Source organism: Mizuhopecten yessoensis, unplaced genomic scaffold (assembly GCF_002113885.1).
Source record: "Mizuhopecten yessoensis strain PY_sf001 unplaced genomic scaffold, ASM211388v2 scaffold7763, whole genome shotgun sequence".
NCBI lineage: Eukaryota > Metazoa > Mollusca > Bivalvia > Pectinida > Pectinidae > Mizuhopecten > Mizuhopecten yessoensis.
In genome coordinates this window covers 368,670-388,279 of record NW_018407210.1, presented here as the reverse complement: position 1 = coordinate 388,279, position 19,610 = coordinate 368,670, and the positions used below count along the sequence as shown (strand labels likewise).

The window sequence follows — 19,610 nt, the reverse complement described above, 5'->3', positions numbered from 1 at the left end:
GACTCTAATGTAAATGATCTTTTAAACATGAGGTAGTATGGGAGACTAATGTAAATGATCTTTCAAACATGAGGTAGTGTGCGACACTAATGTTAATGATCTTTCAAACATGAGGGTAGTATGCGACACTAATGTAAATGATCTTTCAAACATGAGGAAGTATGCGACACTAATGTAAATGATCTTTCAAACATGGGGTAGTATGCGACACTAATGTAAATGATCTTTCAAACATGAAGGTAGTATGCGACACTAATAGTAATGATCTTTCAAACATGAGGGTAGTATGCGACACTTATGTTAATGATCTGTCAAACATGAAGGTAGTATGCGACACTAATGTTAATGATCTGTCAAACATGAAGGTAGTATGCGACACTTATGTTAATGATCTGTCAAACATGAAGGTAGTATGCGACACTAATGTTAATGATCTGTCAAACATGAAGGTAGTATGCGACACTTATGTTAATGATCTGTCAAACATGAAGGTAGTATGCGACACTAATGTTAATGATCTGTCAAACATGAAGGTAGTATGCGACACTTATGTTAATGATCTGTCAAACATGAAGGTAGTATGCGACACTAATGTTAATGATCTGTCAAACATGAAGGTAGTATGCGACACTTATGTTAATGATCTGTCAAACATGAAGGTAGTATGCGACACTAATGTTAATGATCTGTCAAACATGAAGGTAGTATGCGACACTTATGTTAATGATCTGTCAAACATGAAGGTAGTATGCGACACTAATGTTAATGATCTGTCAAACATGAAGGTAGTATGCGACACTTATGTTAATGATCTGTCAAACATGAAGGTAGTATGCGACACTAATGTTAATGATCTGTCAAACATGAAGGTAGTATGCGACACTTATGTTAATGATCTGTCAAACATGAAGGTAGTATGCGACACTAATGTTAATGATCTGTCAAACATGAAGGTAGTATGCGACACTTATGTTAATGATCTGTCAAACATGAAGGTAGTATGCGACACTAATGTTAATGATCTGTCAAACATGAAGGTAGTATGCGACACTTATGTTAATGATCTGTCAAACATGAAGGTAGTATGCGACACTTATGTTAATGATCTGTCAAACATGAAGGTAGTATGCGACACTAATGTTAATGATCTTTCAAACATGAAGGTAGTATGCGACACTTATGTTAATGATCTGTCAAACATGAAGGTAGTATGCGACACTAATGTTAATGATCTGTCAAACATGAAGGTAGTATGCGACACTTATGTTAATGATCTTTCAAACATGAAGGTAGTATGCGACACTTATGTTAATGATCTGTGAAACATGAAGGTAGTATGCGACACTAATGTTAATGATCTTTCAAACATGAAGGTAGTATGCGACACTTATGTTAATGATCTTTCAAACATGAAGGTAGTATGCGACACTTATGTTAATGATCTGTCAAACATGAAGGTAGTATGCGACACTAATGTTAATGATCTTTCAAACATGAGGGTAGTATGTGACACTTATGTTAATGATCTTTCAAACATGAGGTAGTATGCGACACTAATGTTAATGATCTTTCAAACATGAAGGTAATATGCGACACTAATATTAATGATCTTTCAAACATGAGGTAGTATGCGACACTAATGTTAATGATCTTTCAAACATGAGGTAGTATGTGACACTGATCTTAATGATCTGTCAAACATGAAGGTAGTATGCGACACTAATGTTAATGATCTTTCAAACATGAGGGTAGTATGTGACACTGATGTTAATGATCTGTCAAACATGAGGGAAGTATGCGACACTAATGTTAATGATATTTCAAACATGAGGGTAGTATGCGACACTAATATTAATGATCTTTCAAACATGAGGTAGTATGTGACACTAATGTTAATGATCTTTCAAACATGAGGGTAGTATGTGACACTAATGTTAATGATCTTTCAAACATGAGGGAAGTATGCGACACTAATGTTAATGATATTTCAAACATGAGGGTAGTATGCGACACTAATATTAATGATCTTTCAAACATGAGGTAGTATGTGACACTAATGTTAATGATCTTTCAAACATGAGGGTAGTATGTGACACTAATGTTAATGATCTTTCAAACATGAGGGAAGTATGCGACACTAATGTTAATGATATTTCAAACATGAGGGTAGTATGCGACACTAATATTAATGATCTTTCAAACATGAGGTAGTATGTGACACTAATGTTAATGATCTTTCAAACATGAGGGAAGTATGTGACACTAATGTTAATGATCTTTCAAACATGAGGGAAGTATGTGACACTAATGTTAATGATCTTTCAAACATGAGGGTAGTATGCGACACTAATATTAATGATCTGTCAAACAAGAGGGTAGTATACAGCATAAATGTTAATTATCTTTCCAACATGAGGTAGTATGCGATGCTTATGTTAATGATCTATCGAACAAGAGGGTTGTATTTGTCCTTTTATTATGAGAGCTTTATTTTCCATGAAATGATTATAAAAAACCGTTACAAATGTATGGTTGCAATATTCATGTATACAGACTGAATTTATGGTTGACAATATCAGCGTTGACTTGGGATTTCTTTTTTAGATAGATATTAAATAGTGACGAACAAACTTACAGCAAAGGCGATCGAATGATACTGCTTGATGAAAACTGGGCAAGATTCATGGTGACCATCTGATTGGGAGTCTACTACCTTGTGGGGTACGACTATCAACGTTGTAGCTCATCCTCTCTGGTTTGCCTTGTAGTACACTATCAAGACGTGACAATGCTTGGATTTAACCTAGAATTACATGGCGAGTTTTACTGGTGAAGCAAAACACGCTTACCCTTCCAGGCCACATGGCCATTCTCCTTTTGTGTTTTACAAATCGTACGTATCTATGTGCCTACATTGCTCTGTGATTTAATCCTTGTAAGTGCCATGCTCATTGAAATTCGTTTCAGTAGCGTGAATAGTGTGTTAATTATTAACAAACGTGTTTTTCTTCAATTATTTCAAAATATTTTATTGTTAAAACAAATTTATAACAGAAAATAAAAATGATAAGAAAATATAGCATGCATTTACAAAAGGATAGGAAAACAGGCTAAGTCTACACCACTCTTTCCAATAAAAATACAAGACTTTTCGCAGCTTCTATGTGAAAAAGGTTGTCAGTGTTGAAGACATAGACCCGACGGGCACTGTGCCTGCAACCTCGCCAACTATCCTGACCAAAAAACACTTCTATATGTATAAATATATCATAGGTTTCAATTATATCGGTTTTTTCTACTATTTTCAAAATTTTAGCATTGGATCACCACTCGGTAAACAATTAAGATAAGTGGCGACGAATATAATTATTACAAAAAGGTAAATAAAAAACGACGTCAAATATGACGTTATCAAGCAGAACGTGACTTTTTCGACGTTAAATGTAAATGATCCTTATTGCTTTCAGACAGACAATTAATTATTGTGTATATGTACATACGATGCAACAAAATCACAACAGAACACTATAAGCTTAGTACAACTAGTCACTACAGAGGGATTACATTGATTCATCACCTTCACGACTGTAAGGTTCCTTTTGCACATATATATTAACTTAAACTGATTCAAATTGATACCGTGCGTTTTTACATAACTGATTGCAGTATTCTATGAGGGTTTCTAGGTTCTTCAAACCTGATAAAGTATTTGTTTCAAAACTAAATATGGCAGATGTAGGCGACAGGTTATAAGAGATATGCCCCGGTTGGGACTGACAAATAACAGTTATGTTCTTGACTCGTTAATATCAAATTAAACGTTCTACATCATTAGCTCACCTGGTCCGAAGGACCAAGGTGAGCTTGTGCCATACCGTGGCGTCCGGCGTCCGTCCGTCGTCTGTACTTCAACAACTGCTTTAAACGACTTCTTCTTCCACTGATTGGAATTTAACCAAATTTGACTGGTCGCATCCCGAGGTGGTGGGGATTCAAAATTGTACAAATGGTGGGGCTGACCCCCCAGGGGGCTGAGGGGCGGGGCCAAAAGGGGGCAATTTGGCTATATTGCTAAAAACGACTTCTTCTGTAGAACTAAGCACTGGATATCAATCATATTTGATCAAAAGCATTCATGGGAGGCCGGGATTCAATGATGGATGTAAGGGGCAGGACCGGTCAATCTATTTCATATGTTGGTCGTAAAATTGACGCTTTGATTTAAATCAATCACAAATAAAAGCTTGGTGGGCTGTTTTTTGTGTATTTTTAATTTTGAACATTTGTTAAATTTGAAAAGCTGTTTGCATATGCATCATTTACAGGCATAACAAGCAAATACTAAAACGGATCCAATTTTATAAAGAATGCAAAGCGGCCCAGTCGCACCAGGCCAATACATCCGACACTGCCAACATAAACCATGGTAACACATTGTACCGCTGGCGGTGACATAATTCCTTTTGTTTTTGCCGTAGGGTAAATAATATATTTTCGTAATTGATTATTAAAAAGCTATTTACTCATACACAAACAAGAGGCCCAGAGGGTCTGTATCGCCCACCTGAATATTTAAGCAGTCATAGCAAACTATTCTCATTTACTGTACTACTAATATTTCACTCACAAACTTTGTCTGTTCCATATGTTGAAACTACCAACCTAATATTATTATATCATTCTATGCTTTTTGGTTCTTCTTCAGAAGTTGTTTGAAGTGTTCTAAATTAATTCGAACAATTTAGCCCTTCGGGCAGGTGAGCTAAAAATATATAGCAACAACGTATAAAAACCCTGGTAAAGACATTCACATTCTATCAAATAACATACGCCTTCTGTCGCCATCAATCTCCTCTGTCCAAGTATTAAAATTCTAGGCATTTAAAAAAACCCACAAACTGGTCTATTATCAAAATACAGTTATCATTTTAGCGTATTCTATATTGCACAATGAATAGAAAAAGCCTTAAAACACTGGCTTCAAAAAGTACTGGGTTTTCCAATACATATCCAACCCCGCGCTATTAAAACATCTTATAATAAATGATACACAAATTGTCCCTTTAAGATAAACCAGTATTTCTTTCTGCTAATAGCTAATAGCGTACAAAGTATAATCCTATATCAAGATTGGAAAGTATTTTACGCTCTCTTAACGTATTTGACGCGGTGTAATCAATGCGTCAGACGCAATACAAACCAACAGTGCAGATAAATTGTTAGAATTAAGTTAGAAGAAGCCATTGATTTAGGTTTGAAGCGTAACCATACACCGAATATTTTAAAGGTGAAACGCTGAGTGCAGCGCGAGGTCGAAATTGTACATGTTAAGCAAGAACGCATGATATAGTAAGGTGTAAACCTTGTGAGCGCACAGAAAAGTGCTAAATACCGTGGGGAAAAAAATGGAAATCAAAATTGTCTAAACCACTGCTACAACAGAGGTGCGTAAAACCCTTGATTTATAAATATGAAGACACCATTTCTGTTAAGAATAATTTGATTTCTTTTTGTTTGTCTATGCAATTGCTATGAATTTACTAGGAAATGTGTTAACGATTATTAAACTAAAGGGCCATAAAATCGGGGCAATACTTTTGTAATAAAAAACAGCATAAACACTAAACACGTCAACATGGGTTTCAAAAGCAGCGTCATTGTCGCTTTCCGATTGTCATTAATGCGAATTACTTTGATTCAATGACATTGATCGTGCAGCCATGCATATTCATCAAAATACTGCCACACAAAGTGTTCATTTAGTCTGAAGAGCAGGGGGTCACCCTGCTTCATTACCTCGTTTATAATTATGTGGTCAATCATCGGATGCTACAGTTGTCTTCTGGTCCACAACGACTTACAGACTGGTCAATGTGAGCGAACACGGCCAGAGAATTGTCGATCTCCACAACAAGGCTAGGGTTAGTACTGGAGAACCAGATATTGAGCATGTCGAATAATAATGTTTAACACGTGTGTGTATGAGAACAACAACTTTACACACACACATCAGCTTTTAAGTACGGTCATTTCGTTTCAAATGATCACGTTTAATAAGCTTCAATTTTACGTTTGCTTTTCCTTCAGATTTGTTTCATTTCCAATTTTACCGTTTTAGAGACAGATACAGTTCCCTTGTACCAACGATTGAAACGCATTCAACGTTAAAGTATAGTTTCTGGTACGAACGTCAAGCATTTATTTATACATAAATTCTTCTTCAAATCATCGCATCCCTATATTTTGAACATTCAAGACTGTTGTAACTGCATGCTATTAGTCGTCTTGGTATTGGCGTTTGCCATGTGACATTGGAGTGTCGTCCGAAACACTGCTCTGGCGTGTCATCCTTGCCTTCCTTCTCCTTCGTTCTCTTGTTCTATCCACCTCTGGCGTTTGTGTGATGTCTGCAGGAACATTTACCTCCGTATCTGAATCTATATTGGATAAGAAAACAATAGAAAAACTGATAAAAAGCCAAGTTAAATATCAGGTCGATGTGCTCCACCAAACCATGTATCAATCGTATAAGTTTTATAAAGCGCAAGTACAACAGAAAATAATACATCAAGGTGTCTTCACCCGATGATGAGATAGCTGGTCTACTTCTAATAAATAATGTTCACTATACCAATAATCCAAATGGTTGGTCTACCTATCAATTATGTTCAGACTATTGATAACACAAATGGCTGGTCTACTTATGAATTATGTTCAGACTACTAACAACACAAATGGTTGGTCTACTTATCAAATATGTTCAGACTACTTACAACAAAAATGGTTGGTCTACTTATGAATTATGTTCAGATTACGTACAACACAAATAGCTGGTCTACTTATCAATTATGTTCAGATTACTTACAACACAAATAGCTGGTCTATTTATCAATTATTTTCAGACTACTAACAACACAAATGGCTAGTCTACTTATGAATTATGTTCAGACTACTTACAACACAAATGGTTGGTCTACCTATCAATTATGTTCAGACTACTAGCAACACAAATGGCTGGTCTACTTAGCAATATAAATGTTCAGACTACTAACAACACAAATGGCTGGTCTACTTATGAATTATGTTCAGACTACTAACAACACAAATAGCTGGTCTACCTATCAATTATGTTCAGACTACTTACAACACAAATGGCTGGTCTACTTATGAATTATCAGACTACTTACAACACAAATGGCTAGTGTACTTATGAATTATGTTCAGACTACTTACAACAAAAATAGCTGGTCTACTTATCAATAATGTTCAGACTACTAACAACACAAATAGCTGGTCTACTTATGAATTATTTTCAGTCTACTAACAACACAAATGGCTGGTCTACTTATGAATTATGTTCAGACTACTTACAACAAAAATAGCTGGTCTACTTATCAATTATGTTCAGACTACTTACAACACAAATGGCTGGTCTACTTATGAATTATGTTCAGACTACTAACAACACAAATAGCTCGTCTACTTATCAATTATGTTCAGACTACTAACAACAAAAATAGCTGGTCTACTTATGAATTATGTTCAGACTACTAACAACACAAATGGCTGGTCTACTTATGAATTATCAGACTACTTACAACACAAATGGCTAGTATACTTATGAATTATGTTCAGATTACGTACAACACAAATAGCTGGTCTACGTATCAATAATGTTCAGATTACTTACAACACAAATGGCTGGTGTACTTATGAATTATGTTCAGACTACTAACAACACAAATAGCTGGTCTACTTATCAATTATGTTCAGACTACTTACAACACAAATGGCTAGTGTACTTATGAATTATGTTCAGATTACGTACAACACAAATAGCTGGTCTACTTATCAATAATGTTCAGATTACTTACAACACAAATGGCTGGTGTACTTATCAATTATGTTCAGACTACTAACAACACAAATGGCTGGTCTACTTATCAATTATGAGTAGTCTCTAACAACACAAAAGGCTTCTTTACTTCTGATAGATTTTATAGCACACAAAAGCGTTTGAAACACATGATGGTACTTCCCAATGACAAAATGGCTACCACCACTCATTTCAAATGAAGTACTTGAACAAGCACACTAAAGCATAAAATTTGCAATTAAATGGTATATTTGTGAACAATTCAACAATTGAAAACCACTGAACGCAATATTTCCACAAAAGAAAATGAAAATGTTGATTTTGGAGACGATTTATAGTGATTTTTATACAATTTTTTTTTGTCGAAAAAATAACAGTGCAAAAATCTTAAGTTCTAAATATTTAACATTACATGAGTTTCAACTAGATCTATTTGTCGAGAAAAGGAAAATGCTTCAAATCTCGAGAATGATAACATGTATTTTGATTGGATATTTTACAACAATTCATCAAGCTAACAAGACCTTTGATACAAGCCAAGCCAGATTACCTGAGTGAGAACCTGTAATGAATGGTGTACAGGTAGAATCTCACTTGCTTTGCATGTTTTTTTCCAACCTCACTCTGCCTTGTTCGCTTTGTGCTCAGTTGTGATTTATTCAGAGGAAATAATGCCATTATTCTGGAGATTTTACAAATTTTCTTACATTTTTCTCGACAAATGCATCTCAATGGACATCCAACCTTATGATATTTACAAGTTTAAATGTTTTTTTTCCCCCTGAATTGTGACTTATATTCAGCTTGGAAAATGAACACATGAAAAGTGATTTTTTTCATCAGTTATTGAATAGTTTTTCTGAAATTTAGTGCACATGTACCTCAATTATGTTTGAGAAATATTGGAGGAGGATTATTTTGTGACAGGGATTGTTTAATGCTAAAGGAATGCTATTGAATTTGATATACAGGTTGGTGTGGCAGCCATATTGGAATGTCCTTAAGTTCCAAAACACTTTGATGAAAAACGAAATCTCTTGAATGATGAAGCCAAAACTCTTTTGACAATGGTGACTTTGTTTTTGACCCCAGAATGTTGAAATATGAGCTTACTTACCATCCTATTTTGTTTTATCTATTTATCTTTTTCACCAAAGGATCCCAATGTAAAATTCACTTTATGGGACTAGGAAATGGCCAAAAATGTAAAGATGATTATTGATATATGTGTTAGCTGTGATACAATTAATGAACCCTATGTTTTATGTGTACATCATAGGTACATTATAGGTACATTATAGGTACATTTTATGTTACTGTGTGCTTTACCTTATGACTAAGTACCACAATTTGTTAATAGTATACTGTTCAGCTAAAACTAATGCCAGAAGTGCTTGCTGTGTCTTAAACTCACTTAGTTCTTTATGCATGGTAAGTAAAGACTGGATGGATGAGCTCTGTTTGTTTGTTTGTTTGTGGGGTTTCATGTCCTCACATCAGCCAAGGTCACCTTGGGACATGTGCTTAGGATGAAATCCCGGAGAAGACAGTGAAGGAAAGTGTATAAAGGAACTATGTTGATCACAAGTCATGCAAAATAGTCTTGGTTTCTTTTATATCCCCTCAGTAGACAACAGAATACCCCAGTATCACAGTTGGGCATATTTAAGAAACAGAATACCCCCGATACCACAGTTGGGCATATATAAGTAACAGAATAACCCCGATATCACAGTTGGGCACATATAAGTAACAGAATACCCCCGATATCACAGTTGGGCACATATAAGTAACAGAATACCCTGATATAACAGTTGGGCACATATAAGTAACAGAATACCCTGATATAACAGTTGGGCACATATAAGTAACAGAATACCCTTATATCACAGTTGGGCACATATAAGTAACAGAACACCCCCAATATCACAGTTGGGCACATATAAGTAACAGAACACCCCGATATCACAGTTGGGCACATATAAGTAACAGAATACCCTGATATAACAGTTGGGCACATATAAGTAACAGAATACCCTGATATAACAGTTGGGCACATATAAGTAACAGAATACCCTGATATAACAGTTGGGCACATATAAGTAACAGAATACCCTGATATAACAGTTGGGCACATATAAGTAACAGAATACCCTGATATAACAGTTGGGCACATATAAGTAACAGAATACCCTGATATAACAGTTGGGCACATATAAGTAACAGAATACCCCTGATATCACGGTTGGGCACATATAAGTAACAGAATACCCCTGACATCACAGTTGGGCACATATAAGTAACAGAATACCCTGATATAACAGTTGGGCACATATAAGTAACAGAATACCCTGATATAACAGTTGGGCACATATAAGTAACAGAATACCCCCGATATCAAAGTTGGGCACATATAAGTAACAGAATACCCCTGACATCACAGTTGGGCACATATAAGTAACAGAATACCCTGATATAACAGTTGGGCACATATAAGTAACAGAATACCCTGATATAACAGTTGGGCACATATAAGTAACAGAATACCCTGATATAACAGTTGGGCACATATAAGTAACAGAATACCCTTATATCACAGTTGGGCACATATAAGTAACAGAATACCCTGATATAACAGTTGGGCACATATAAGTAACAGAATACCCTGATATAACAGTTGGGCACATATAAGTAACAGAATACCCTGATATAACAGTTGGGCACATATAAGTAACAGAATACCCCTGATATCACGGTTGGGCACATATAAGTAACAGAATACCCCTGACATCACAGTTGGGCACATATAAGTAACAGAATACCCTGATATAACAGTTGGGCACATATAAGTAACAGAATACCCCCGATATCAAAGTTGGGCACATATAAGTAACAGAATACCCCTGATATCACGGTTGGGCACATATAAGTAACAGAATACCCCTGACATCACAGTTGGGCACATATAAGTAACAGAATACCCTTATATCACAGTTGGGCACATATAAGTAACAGAATAGCCCTGATATCACAGTTGGGCACATATAAGTAACAGAATTCCCTGATATCACAGTTGGGCATATATAAGTAACAGAATACCCCTGATATCACAGTTAGGCACATATAAGTAACAGAATACCCCCAATATCACAGTTGGGCACATATAAGTTAACTCTTACAATAACTTGTAGTAGCTAGACAGCTGACCTACTTTTTCACCTGAACCTGCTGTGGATTAGAAGAGCTCATATTAAGGAAAACCATGATATAGACCAATAAAAGGATGTTACCTTCTTCCTGAATTGTTTCTGCTGCACCCATTTTCAACAGATTGTCTCTCTTTTTGAGACTCAAGTTGACCTTTTCTAGTTGTTCTGTGGCTGAGATGATCCCTTCCTTATCCATGCTGTATTCAAGTGAGGCAGACTCCAAACTTGATCCTTGCCATGCCTGGCGTCTCTCTGGTGCTCCACGGTCCAGCAAATTGTCCTGCAGACTCTTCATATCTTCTGACATGTCAACACTTTGCTGTTGTACTAGTTCTGGTCTACCAAATACATCCATATCTAACGAACTGGACTGTCTTCTGATTGGAGGGTTGCGTACCTTTCTCTCTACATTCTGTTCAGGGTCCAGCTCAGACTGCTGCCTTTCAGGAACTAAATCTTCAAAGCCTACAGTTTGGTCTGAAGCTGAATCAGCAACATCTTCACTGTCGTCTTCATCATCTATTTCCATCATAGTGGATACATGTAGGTCCACATCAGGAACTTTCACAGATATCTCTGAAATAGGCATTTCCTCTTCTTTCTTTTCCTTTTTGTTTTTAAAATAGGACCCATCAAATATACTCGTGAAATTGACTGCAGCTTGCCTTTCATCAAACAAATCAGATGGGATTCTATCCTTGACTGCCATGTACTGCTTCTGCTTTTTGATTGGATTGTCTTCGTCGCTGTCATCAGAGGAGGAGGAGGATTGTTCTGGAATATCTACGTCAGAATCATCTGACCCGCCAGCATCTTGCCTGATGGTTGTTCCCGGGGAGTTGATCAAGGCATACAATTCATTCTGTGTCAAACGAGGCTTTGTTGTCTTTTTTATGCTACGTCTTTTGTCAATATCTTTCTGGTAAACTCCATATTCAAATTTCTGCAAGATACCAGACAAAATGTTAATGAATATGCTGAAGCATTGCTATTTTATCATTCCAACAACTGTTGGCGAAGATGGTAACAATTATGAATATAAACATATCCAATGTAAGTTATCTTTTGACTGACTCTTATCACCAATCAAATAAGAAAAAGGACATCTCACAAAAGACAATATATTTGTATCCGGTTGCATTATGCTACAGTCTCAAGTGCCAATTAAGGACAAATGATGATTAAAATTGAAGAAAAGCAATGTATCAATTTTAACAAACAAAAACAAAAAAACATTTTTTATTTTAATAGAAAGTTGTTACAGGTGAACCTCCCGATTTTAATAATATTTTTAATATAAAAACATTCAATCTTATTTTCAGACTTCACCAAAATGATACTTTCACTGATTTCAAACAAAACTTGAATTCAAGAGAATATATTAACTTCTTGTGTTATAAAGTTTGAACAATTTTCACGACAACAAAGTTACTACTCGCATCTTTGATCAAGATTCAACATCTAGAACAAGAGGGCATACATAAAATATAAAGAAACAAGAGTTGTAAATTAGATATTAGGATACATTCATTTGGCTACAGAACTGTTGATGTATGGAACAGTCTAACCAAGGCGGTCATACAGGCAACAACAACTAAAGACTTTGAAATTAGTTTGGACAATCATTGGGAACATCTTGAACTGAAATTTAATCACCTATCTAGCTACAAATCTAACAACTGAAATTATTTTTAAATTAAAATTGTTATATTATATGATATTGACATAGAGGCAAGTAATTGCCTGTGTTCATCTATCTTATTATATAACTTATAACACACCTGAATTTTGTTGAGAAGTTTCTGGAGGTGTTTCCACTCCTGTAGAGTGACGAGAACTTTAAACACCAGTTCCTTGACCTCAGGGTATACTATGTGTGTGACTGGTAGTCCTCCCCAAGTAATGAAGTCCACGACCTCATCACACCGTGTCTTAGCCTTATACATCATGTTGACTGCTGGCACTGTGGGGAGTAAATCACAGCTGTAACCAGTAATACAGGAGGATGACATATATCTAGACAATATGGTCTCGGTAATCCATCAATACAAAAACAAGGTTATCATGAAGCAGTACTTATTACATCCATTAAATATTAAGTAAGCAGTTGTGATAGAAATAATTCACATGAAATACTTGGAGGTTGATGATGCTAAAATAAAATCCTTCAACTATAGGTAAATGCATCAAATATTGCATTAATAAGACCAAAAGGAATAATTCTAGTAAGATAATGATCCATATTGTCTGTTTTTTATGATTAGACTGATTATAAAGTTTGAAGTTAATCAGTCAATAATTTCTCAAAATATTTCGGGAAAGTTATCCAACCACCCCTGTAAGGGATCATAACTCTAACAAGAGGCCCAATGGGCCTTAACTCTCACAGTAGAATCAAAGTTTAAATTCAGATTACATTTACAGAATGGCTGCCATGGCCAATATATTTGACATTGAATCAGCTCCAGAATTACATGAATTTGTCAGGACAATGTGCTGACTGTTCCCACAAAATTTAGGTGAAATTGCTTCAGTAGAATTTGAGTATAAATTCCAAAAGGATTTCCATGATGGCTATCATGATGGCTATATTGGACTTCAAATGATGAAACTTGATACACTTCATAATTTTTTTTCATTTCAACTATTTCTGTGGAATATCAAAGTTTTACTTTTTACACAAACAATGTACGTATTAAACGAGTCGCAACGTTTCAAGACCGACTGGTCACTTTTTCAAGCTGTGATTCGACAAAGGGACCAGTCGGTCTTGAAACGCTGCGACACGTTTAATATGTACATTGTGTAAAAAGTTAAACTTTGAAATCACATATTTCCTAACTGATGAATCTAATTTTTTTTACGTCGATTAGAGTATCAGTTTAACCTGGTCAAGGGAACAGATTCAGTAAGGGGTTAATAATTTCATTTTTCTTTTAACTTAACAACACTTTTTTGGTTCATTTGATAATAGAGCCTTGTTGTAACAAAATTTCAAAAATTCATTCAAGAAGAGTCATGCATTTGCTTGATAGTGACACTGTTTTCACGACTTCTTCAAAAAATTCAGTTGATTGAAGTAATTCGATGTAAATGTTAAGCTATTCAGTTAACAGAATTCACTACATGATATATTTTTTCAAAATATAAAAGACACCAAAGTTGTCAATGCATATCAATTTTACACTAAATATGCACTCATTAGTTTTGTAGATATGCAGATTATCTTTCTATTTTTGCATTGTAATGAGCATATTTGCATTAATTACCCAAATTGTTCTGATGGAATAACCAGACGCCTTTACGATACTGGACTCTGGCCATCTTGAAGGTGACCAATGTCAGCTGTATGTGAGGAGGACTCATTATTTTCCGCCTCAACATCATCGCCTCTTCCACGTCCTTCTCTGCCTTCTCAAAGTTGCCAAGGGCAGCATGTGCGTCTCCTCGATTATGAAGAATCTGTGCGTGGCCGTCCTGTTTGTGGAGATTCATCTGAATACCTAGTCGGATACCATTATCATAGTACTGGATGGCCTGTTGGTATTTTGTTCTTGCTTCCTCAGATCTTCCACATTTTGTGAGGGCTTCTCCCTCCTTGAACAGACATGTTGCCAAGTTTTGTATGTACACCGGTACCTCAACACTGAACCACTTTTGGGAACATTTAGTGATTATCCTCAGTGCAGTCTTATGGTATTCCCGAGCCTTCTCCAAATTTGTATCACTTAGTCGAAAGTATGCCCCACCCATGGTATTGAAAATCTTAGCCAGAAATACTTGATGGTTTTTCTTCACCTCTTTGATTTTGATCATATTCGCAGCCAGTTTGAGGCATTCTATTGATTCTTCACACTGATATTCTCTAAGAAACAACCTGCCTTTAGCATAGAAGAAACTGCCTATCACGGCAGCCATTGGAAGTTCTTGCCCTCTCACTTGGTGTAATAAGATTTCAGTATCCTCTAGTATGGTTTTGGCTTCATGGTTTCTATCCATGTCCATCACCATGGTAGCCTGGTAGACTCGCCAGAAGATGTATTCGAGCTGGCTTTCCTTCCTGTCTTTTGTCTTGGCAATGAAGTTCTTTACAAGGCTCCATCTGGTGTCATCATACAGAAGTTCGTCTGCTATTTCAGAAATTCTTCTACTCTCAACTATGGTCTCTAGGTTGTCAGTTGTTTCAGCAGCGTCTGGTCCTGCCAAAATTTCATAGAAATTAAATATGTGGACACGATCTATTGCTAAAATCCTTTGTCCCTTTAAACAGTTTCTTTCCATCTCCTCTGCAATCTTGCAAATGACCTTACGAAAGTGCTTTACAAAATAACCCTTTGCTATCTTGATATCTCGCAGGAAAGGTTGGGACTGCCCTTTACTGTTTAAGAGATGAAAGACGAGCGGATGAAGAGAATATCTGGTTTTTACCCCACCTTCTTGTTCTGACTGAGAAATCTCCATTGCCTCCAGAAGGTGACGGGACCTCAGATTGAATAATTTCAGAAATGTATTACTACCCTGACTTATCTCATCACCAAGGACAGCTGCAGCTGCTTCAAGGTCAAAGAGAGCAGTATGAAACACCGACAGTCGTACCAGATACCGCCTTGCTTTATCCCCCAGTAATTCAAAAGTCTTTTCTAGGCATTCTGTAACAGCAGAAGTCCCTGCTTTGGATCCGACTCGTGACTTGGTTTTCAGATTTTCAATGATTGTGTACGGGTTGAGGAGACCGTAGCGTATGGAGCTACACAAAGACGTAATGGCCAAAGGGCTATACCCACATAGCTTCACTATCTTCTCAATCTTGGAGCTTTCAACTTCTTTCTGTAATATATCAAAATACACTGAATAGCTCACCTGATATCTGACTGGGGTGTTACACAACTATATTTAAGAGTTTTAAGAAGACTTTTTAAAGATTATTGGTAATAAGAAATGTACAGTCAAACCTGCTCAATGTGATCCCCTCTATTAAGAGACCACCTGTGTTAAGAGACTATCTTAATGTTCCCAATTGTAGCCATTTCCTTGTAAACTGAACCTGCATTAAGAGACCATTTTCAGAAATCCAAAAGGTGGGCTTTTAATGAAGGGTTGACTGTATATGATAATTCTGCAATATCTACACAGTACTAATGTTTTCTTTTCAAAAGTCAGTCCTCATCCTTCCTTAGAAGTCATTATGTAAAAGAAATGTTTTACAGCTCATATTTAGTTTGGTTGAAAGCTTAAAATTATCCATTCAGTTTGGAACGTGATGTTGTTTAAAGCAATATGCAATATGTGACTCTATTGGCGCAGCTCTGCTGGCTCCTAAGAGGCTATATAGAAACTTTACTTAGGAGATGCTGGCTCCTAAGAGGCTATAAAGCAACTTTACTTAGGAGATGCTGGCTCCTAAGAGGCTATAAAGCAACTTTACTTGGGAGATAACCGTACTGTTTTTTGAAATTTGCGGTGGTATATTGTGATTATACTGTCGCAAATTGAGTTTTAATGGCCACACGGAGCGGAGCCAGTAAAACGGATATTTGCGTCAGTATAATCACAATATACCACCGCAATTTCAAAATACAGTATTTCCCATTCTAATTAATAAAAGCCAAAACCACCAAAGGAAACGGCGACTTTGAGATATTTTTAAGTGTTTTCTTCAAATTCGGGGTCACTCTGCCATGGATTGATGACATCAGGAATATTCAAAGTGAGGCGAAATTATCTGACCTTTCGGGGTCACACTATTGTTCATGACTTCATGTATAATAAATTTCATGATGCGTCATGGTCATTCGGAGTCATTAACGTCATTAACAATCGCCATCCAGGCTTCATATGCAGTTGAGAAATTTGCCGAAGGTATTGATTGACCAATCAAATGTCGTGTTACATGTAAATTTCAAATGAATTAGAATTCTACATTCCTACACTCAAAGTTTATTTTAAACCCAATTTGTTTGAAATCTGCCCAATAGTTTGAGAGGAGATGCCATCTATATCAATTTTTGGGGAACAAGTAGACAGAGAGATGATGCTGTGTGACAGTAGCTAGCCTTGGTCCTACAGATCTGCTGTGCTAATAAATACCACATTTTGTTCAACTGCTTTCTGGGTTTATGCCGTATTCATTACAATAGAAGTAAAGTTTGCCTGCTTAGCAAAAGCATTTTTTAATTCACCTCACATGTTTTCAAAAAAGTGAAATAAAAAAAAAAAAAAAATGTAAAAACGTTTTTGTAAATTTTAACAATATTTAACAAGAGATCCCAGAGGGATCTTGGCACCCACCTTTTTACCATCTTCATTAGTTCTTTGTCAGTTCGATCTTTTCTCTTCTTTCCTCTAATCTGTTTGATCGAGTCATGTTAACAGTAAATGCACCTTGAGGTAACTTTTGATCTAAACTTAATACTGATGTGTATGAAAGCCAACCTTCAAAGTGAGTTTGTCATTTCACATATTTACTAGTACAGTACTTAATGTGAAAGAAATAGAATCGATCATTGCAATATGAGAAAGATCTGTTTAGTTCTTCTTTTAATCCATTTTGTTTTTATGATCAGTCTCAAAATATAACATACACAACGAGGGATCAAGGGGAACCTACATTTAAAATTTGAGAAAGATCCCTCCCGTACTTCCTGAGAAATAGCGATAACAAACTTTCACTATCAAAATCCAAGATGGCTGCCTGTCGGCCATGTTGTTTATCCGATCAGTCTCAAAAGTTGCCCTGCACAGCTAAGGACCAAGGGGAACCTGCATATAAAATTTGAGAAAGATCCCTCTGGTACTTCTTGAGAAATACCGATAACAAGAATTGTTTACAGACGGACGACAGATGACAGACGGACGACGGACCACAGACGCAGGGTGATTTGAATAGCCTACCATCAGATGATGGTGGGCTAAAAACTTCTCATTTGAAAAATTGAGTGAGGAATTTGTTTTGCTCATTAAGGTGTGAAGGCTACCTTGCCAATAGATTTACTGAAGAGTTTCACAGCCTCGCTGGGTTCCATGGGCCCCAACTCCTTCTCCAGTACCACACCAATACCACTGTCCTGTCGAGATGGTGTTGGCATTCCAGACCTGAATCCCTTAGCTGGCTTAGACAGCTTCTCCCGGGATGTTAACAGCATACGCATCTGATAACAAACAGCACATCAAGCTCTTTAACATAGACCAAACAATAAAATGTCTACACTTGATTGAGAGAGTACTAGTGTAACACTGGGCAAAGCTCATTAGACACCACTGTTCATCTTTCTTTTTCTATTGTTCTTTATCTGAAAGCACCCTTCAGCATTCCATAGCGAGAATGCATATGTCCAAACCTCCAAACCGTGGAGTTGAGATGACAGAATTTACAGAGAGTCAATAACTTAGGTACAGCAATTATTATAAGTTATAAGGAAGAAAAAGGTGTAAAAATAACTAAATGACAATGACAAACCTATGATATTTGCTGAGTGTGGTTAGCCATTTGTAACAGGTTTTGTATGGAACTTTTCATCTTAAAGTTAAAGGGTCCTTAAGGAAGATATTATAAGATAAGAAGTTAATTAGATATATAAAGAATTCTTTTGCAGATAAACATAGGAAGGAATGAGAATTGTAACTTTGAAATATTCAGTAACTTCAGTAGTTTGTAACGACAAAATCTGTCTGTATAACTATTTGTGTTTTGGAAGGATTTGCTGCTGCCCTACTCCTCAAATAAACACATCAAAGTACCAAGTTTGGGTTTTTAATTTTCAGTAACAGTAACCATGACCTTTGAAAAGGCAAACCCAAACTCAATAGTGTTCCTCTCTTTACAATGGTAACCCACATACTAAGTTTGAGATAGAAGTGACTGTTTGTCCGACAATCCTCCTGTGTGACTGAACAAGCACAAGATGTAGTGAACAAACTGTGTACGTTAACAAACTGTGTACGTTAACAAACTGTGTACGTTAACAAGCTGTGTACGTTAACAAACTGTGTACGTTAACAAACTGTGTACGTTAACAAACTGTGTACGTTAACAAGCTGTGTACGTTAACAAACTGTGTACGTTAACAAACTGTGTACGTTAACAAACTGTGTACGTTAACAAGCTGTGTACGTTAACAGGCTGTGTACGTTAACAAACTGTGTACGTTAACAAACTGTGTACGTTAACAAACTGTGTACGTTAGCAGGCTGTGTACATTAACAAACTGTGTACGTTAGCAGGCTGTGTACGTTAACAAACTGTGTACGTTAACAAACTGTGTACGTTAGCAGGCTGTGTACGTTAACAAACTGTGTACGTAAGCAGGCTGTGTACGTTAACAAACTGTGTACGTTAGCAGGCTGTGTACGTTAACAGGCTGTGTAGGTTAACAACCTGTGTACGTTAACAAACTGTGTACGTTAACAAACTGTGTACGTTAACAAACTGTGTACGTTAACAAACTGTGTACGTTAACAAGCTGTGTATGTTAACAAACTGTGTATGTTAACAAACTGTGTACGTTAACAAACTGTGTACGTTAACA

At 36.3% G+C, this 19,610-nt stretch overlaps 1 protein-coding gene across 3 annotated transcripts in view; it reads right to left on the bottom strand.

Moving 5' to 3' along the window:
* Positions 1–4,250: 4,250 nt before the first annotated feature.
* Positions 4,251–19,610, bottom strand: part of LOC110454292 — a 28,789-nt gene continuing 13,429 nt past the window's right edge. For all 3 annotated transcript variants that reach the window (XM_021503729.1, XM_021503730.1, XM_021503731.1), the window contains exons 7-11: positions 18,060–18,233; positions 14,355–15,912; positions 12,867–13,048; positions 11,167–12,028; positions 4,251–6,437 (exon numbers count right to left, since the gene is read on the bottom strand). In XM_021503729.1, the coding sequence (XP_021359404.1) occupies positions 6,277–6,437; positions 11,167–12,028; positions 12,867–13,048; positions 14,355–15,912; positions 18,060–18,233 (2,937 nt within the window). In that variant the 3' untranslated portion in view covers positions 4,251–6,276. The remainder of the gene's footprint in view (positions 6,438–11,166; positions 12,029–12,866; positions 13,049–14,354; positions 15,913–18,059; positions 18,234–19,610) is intronic.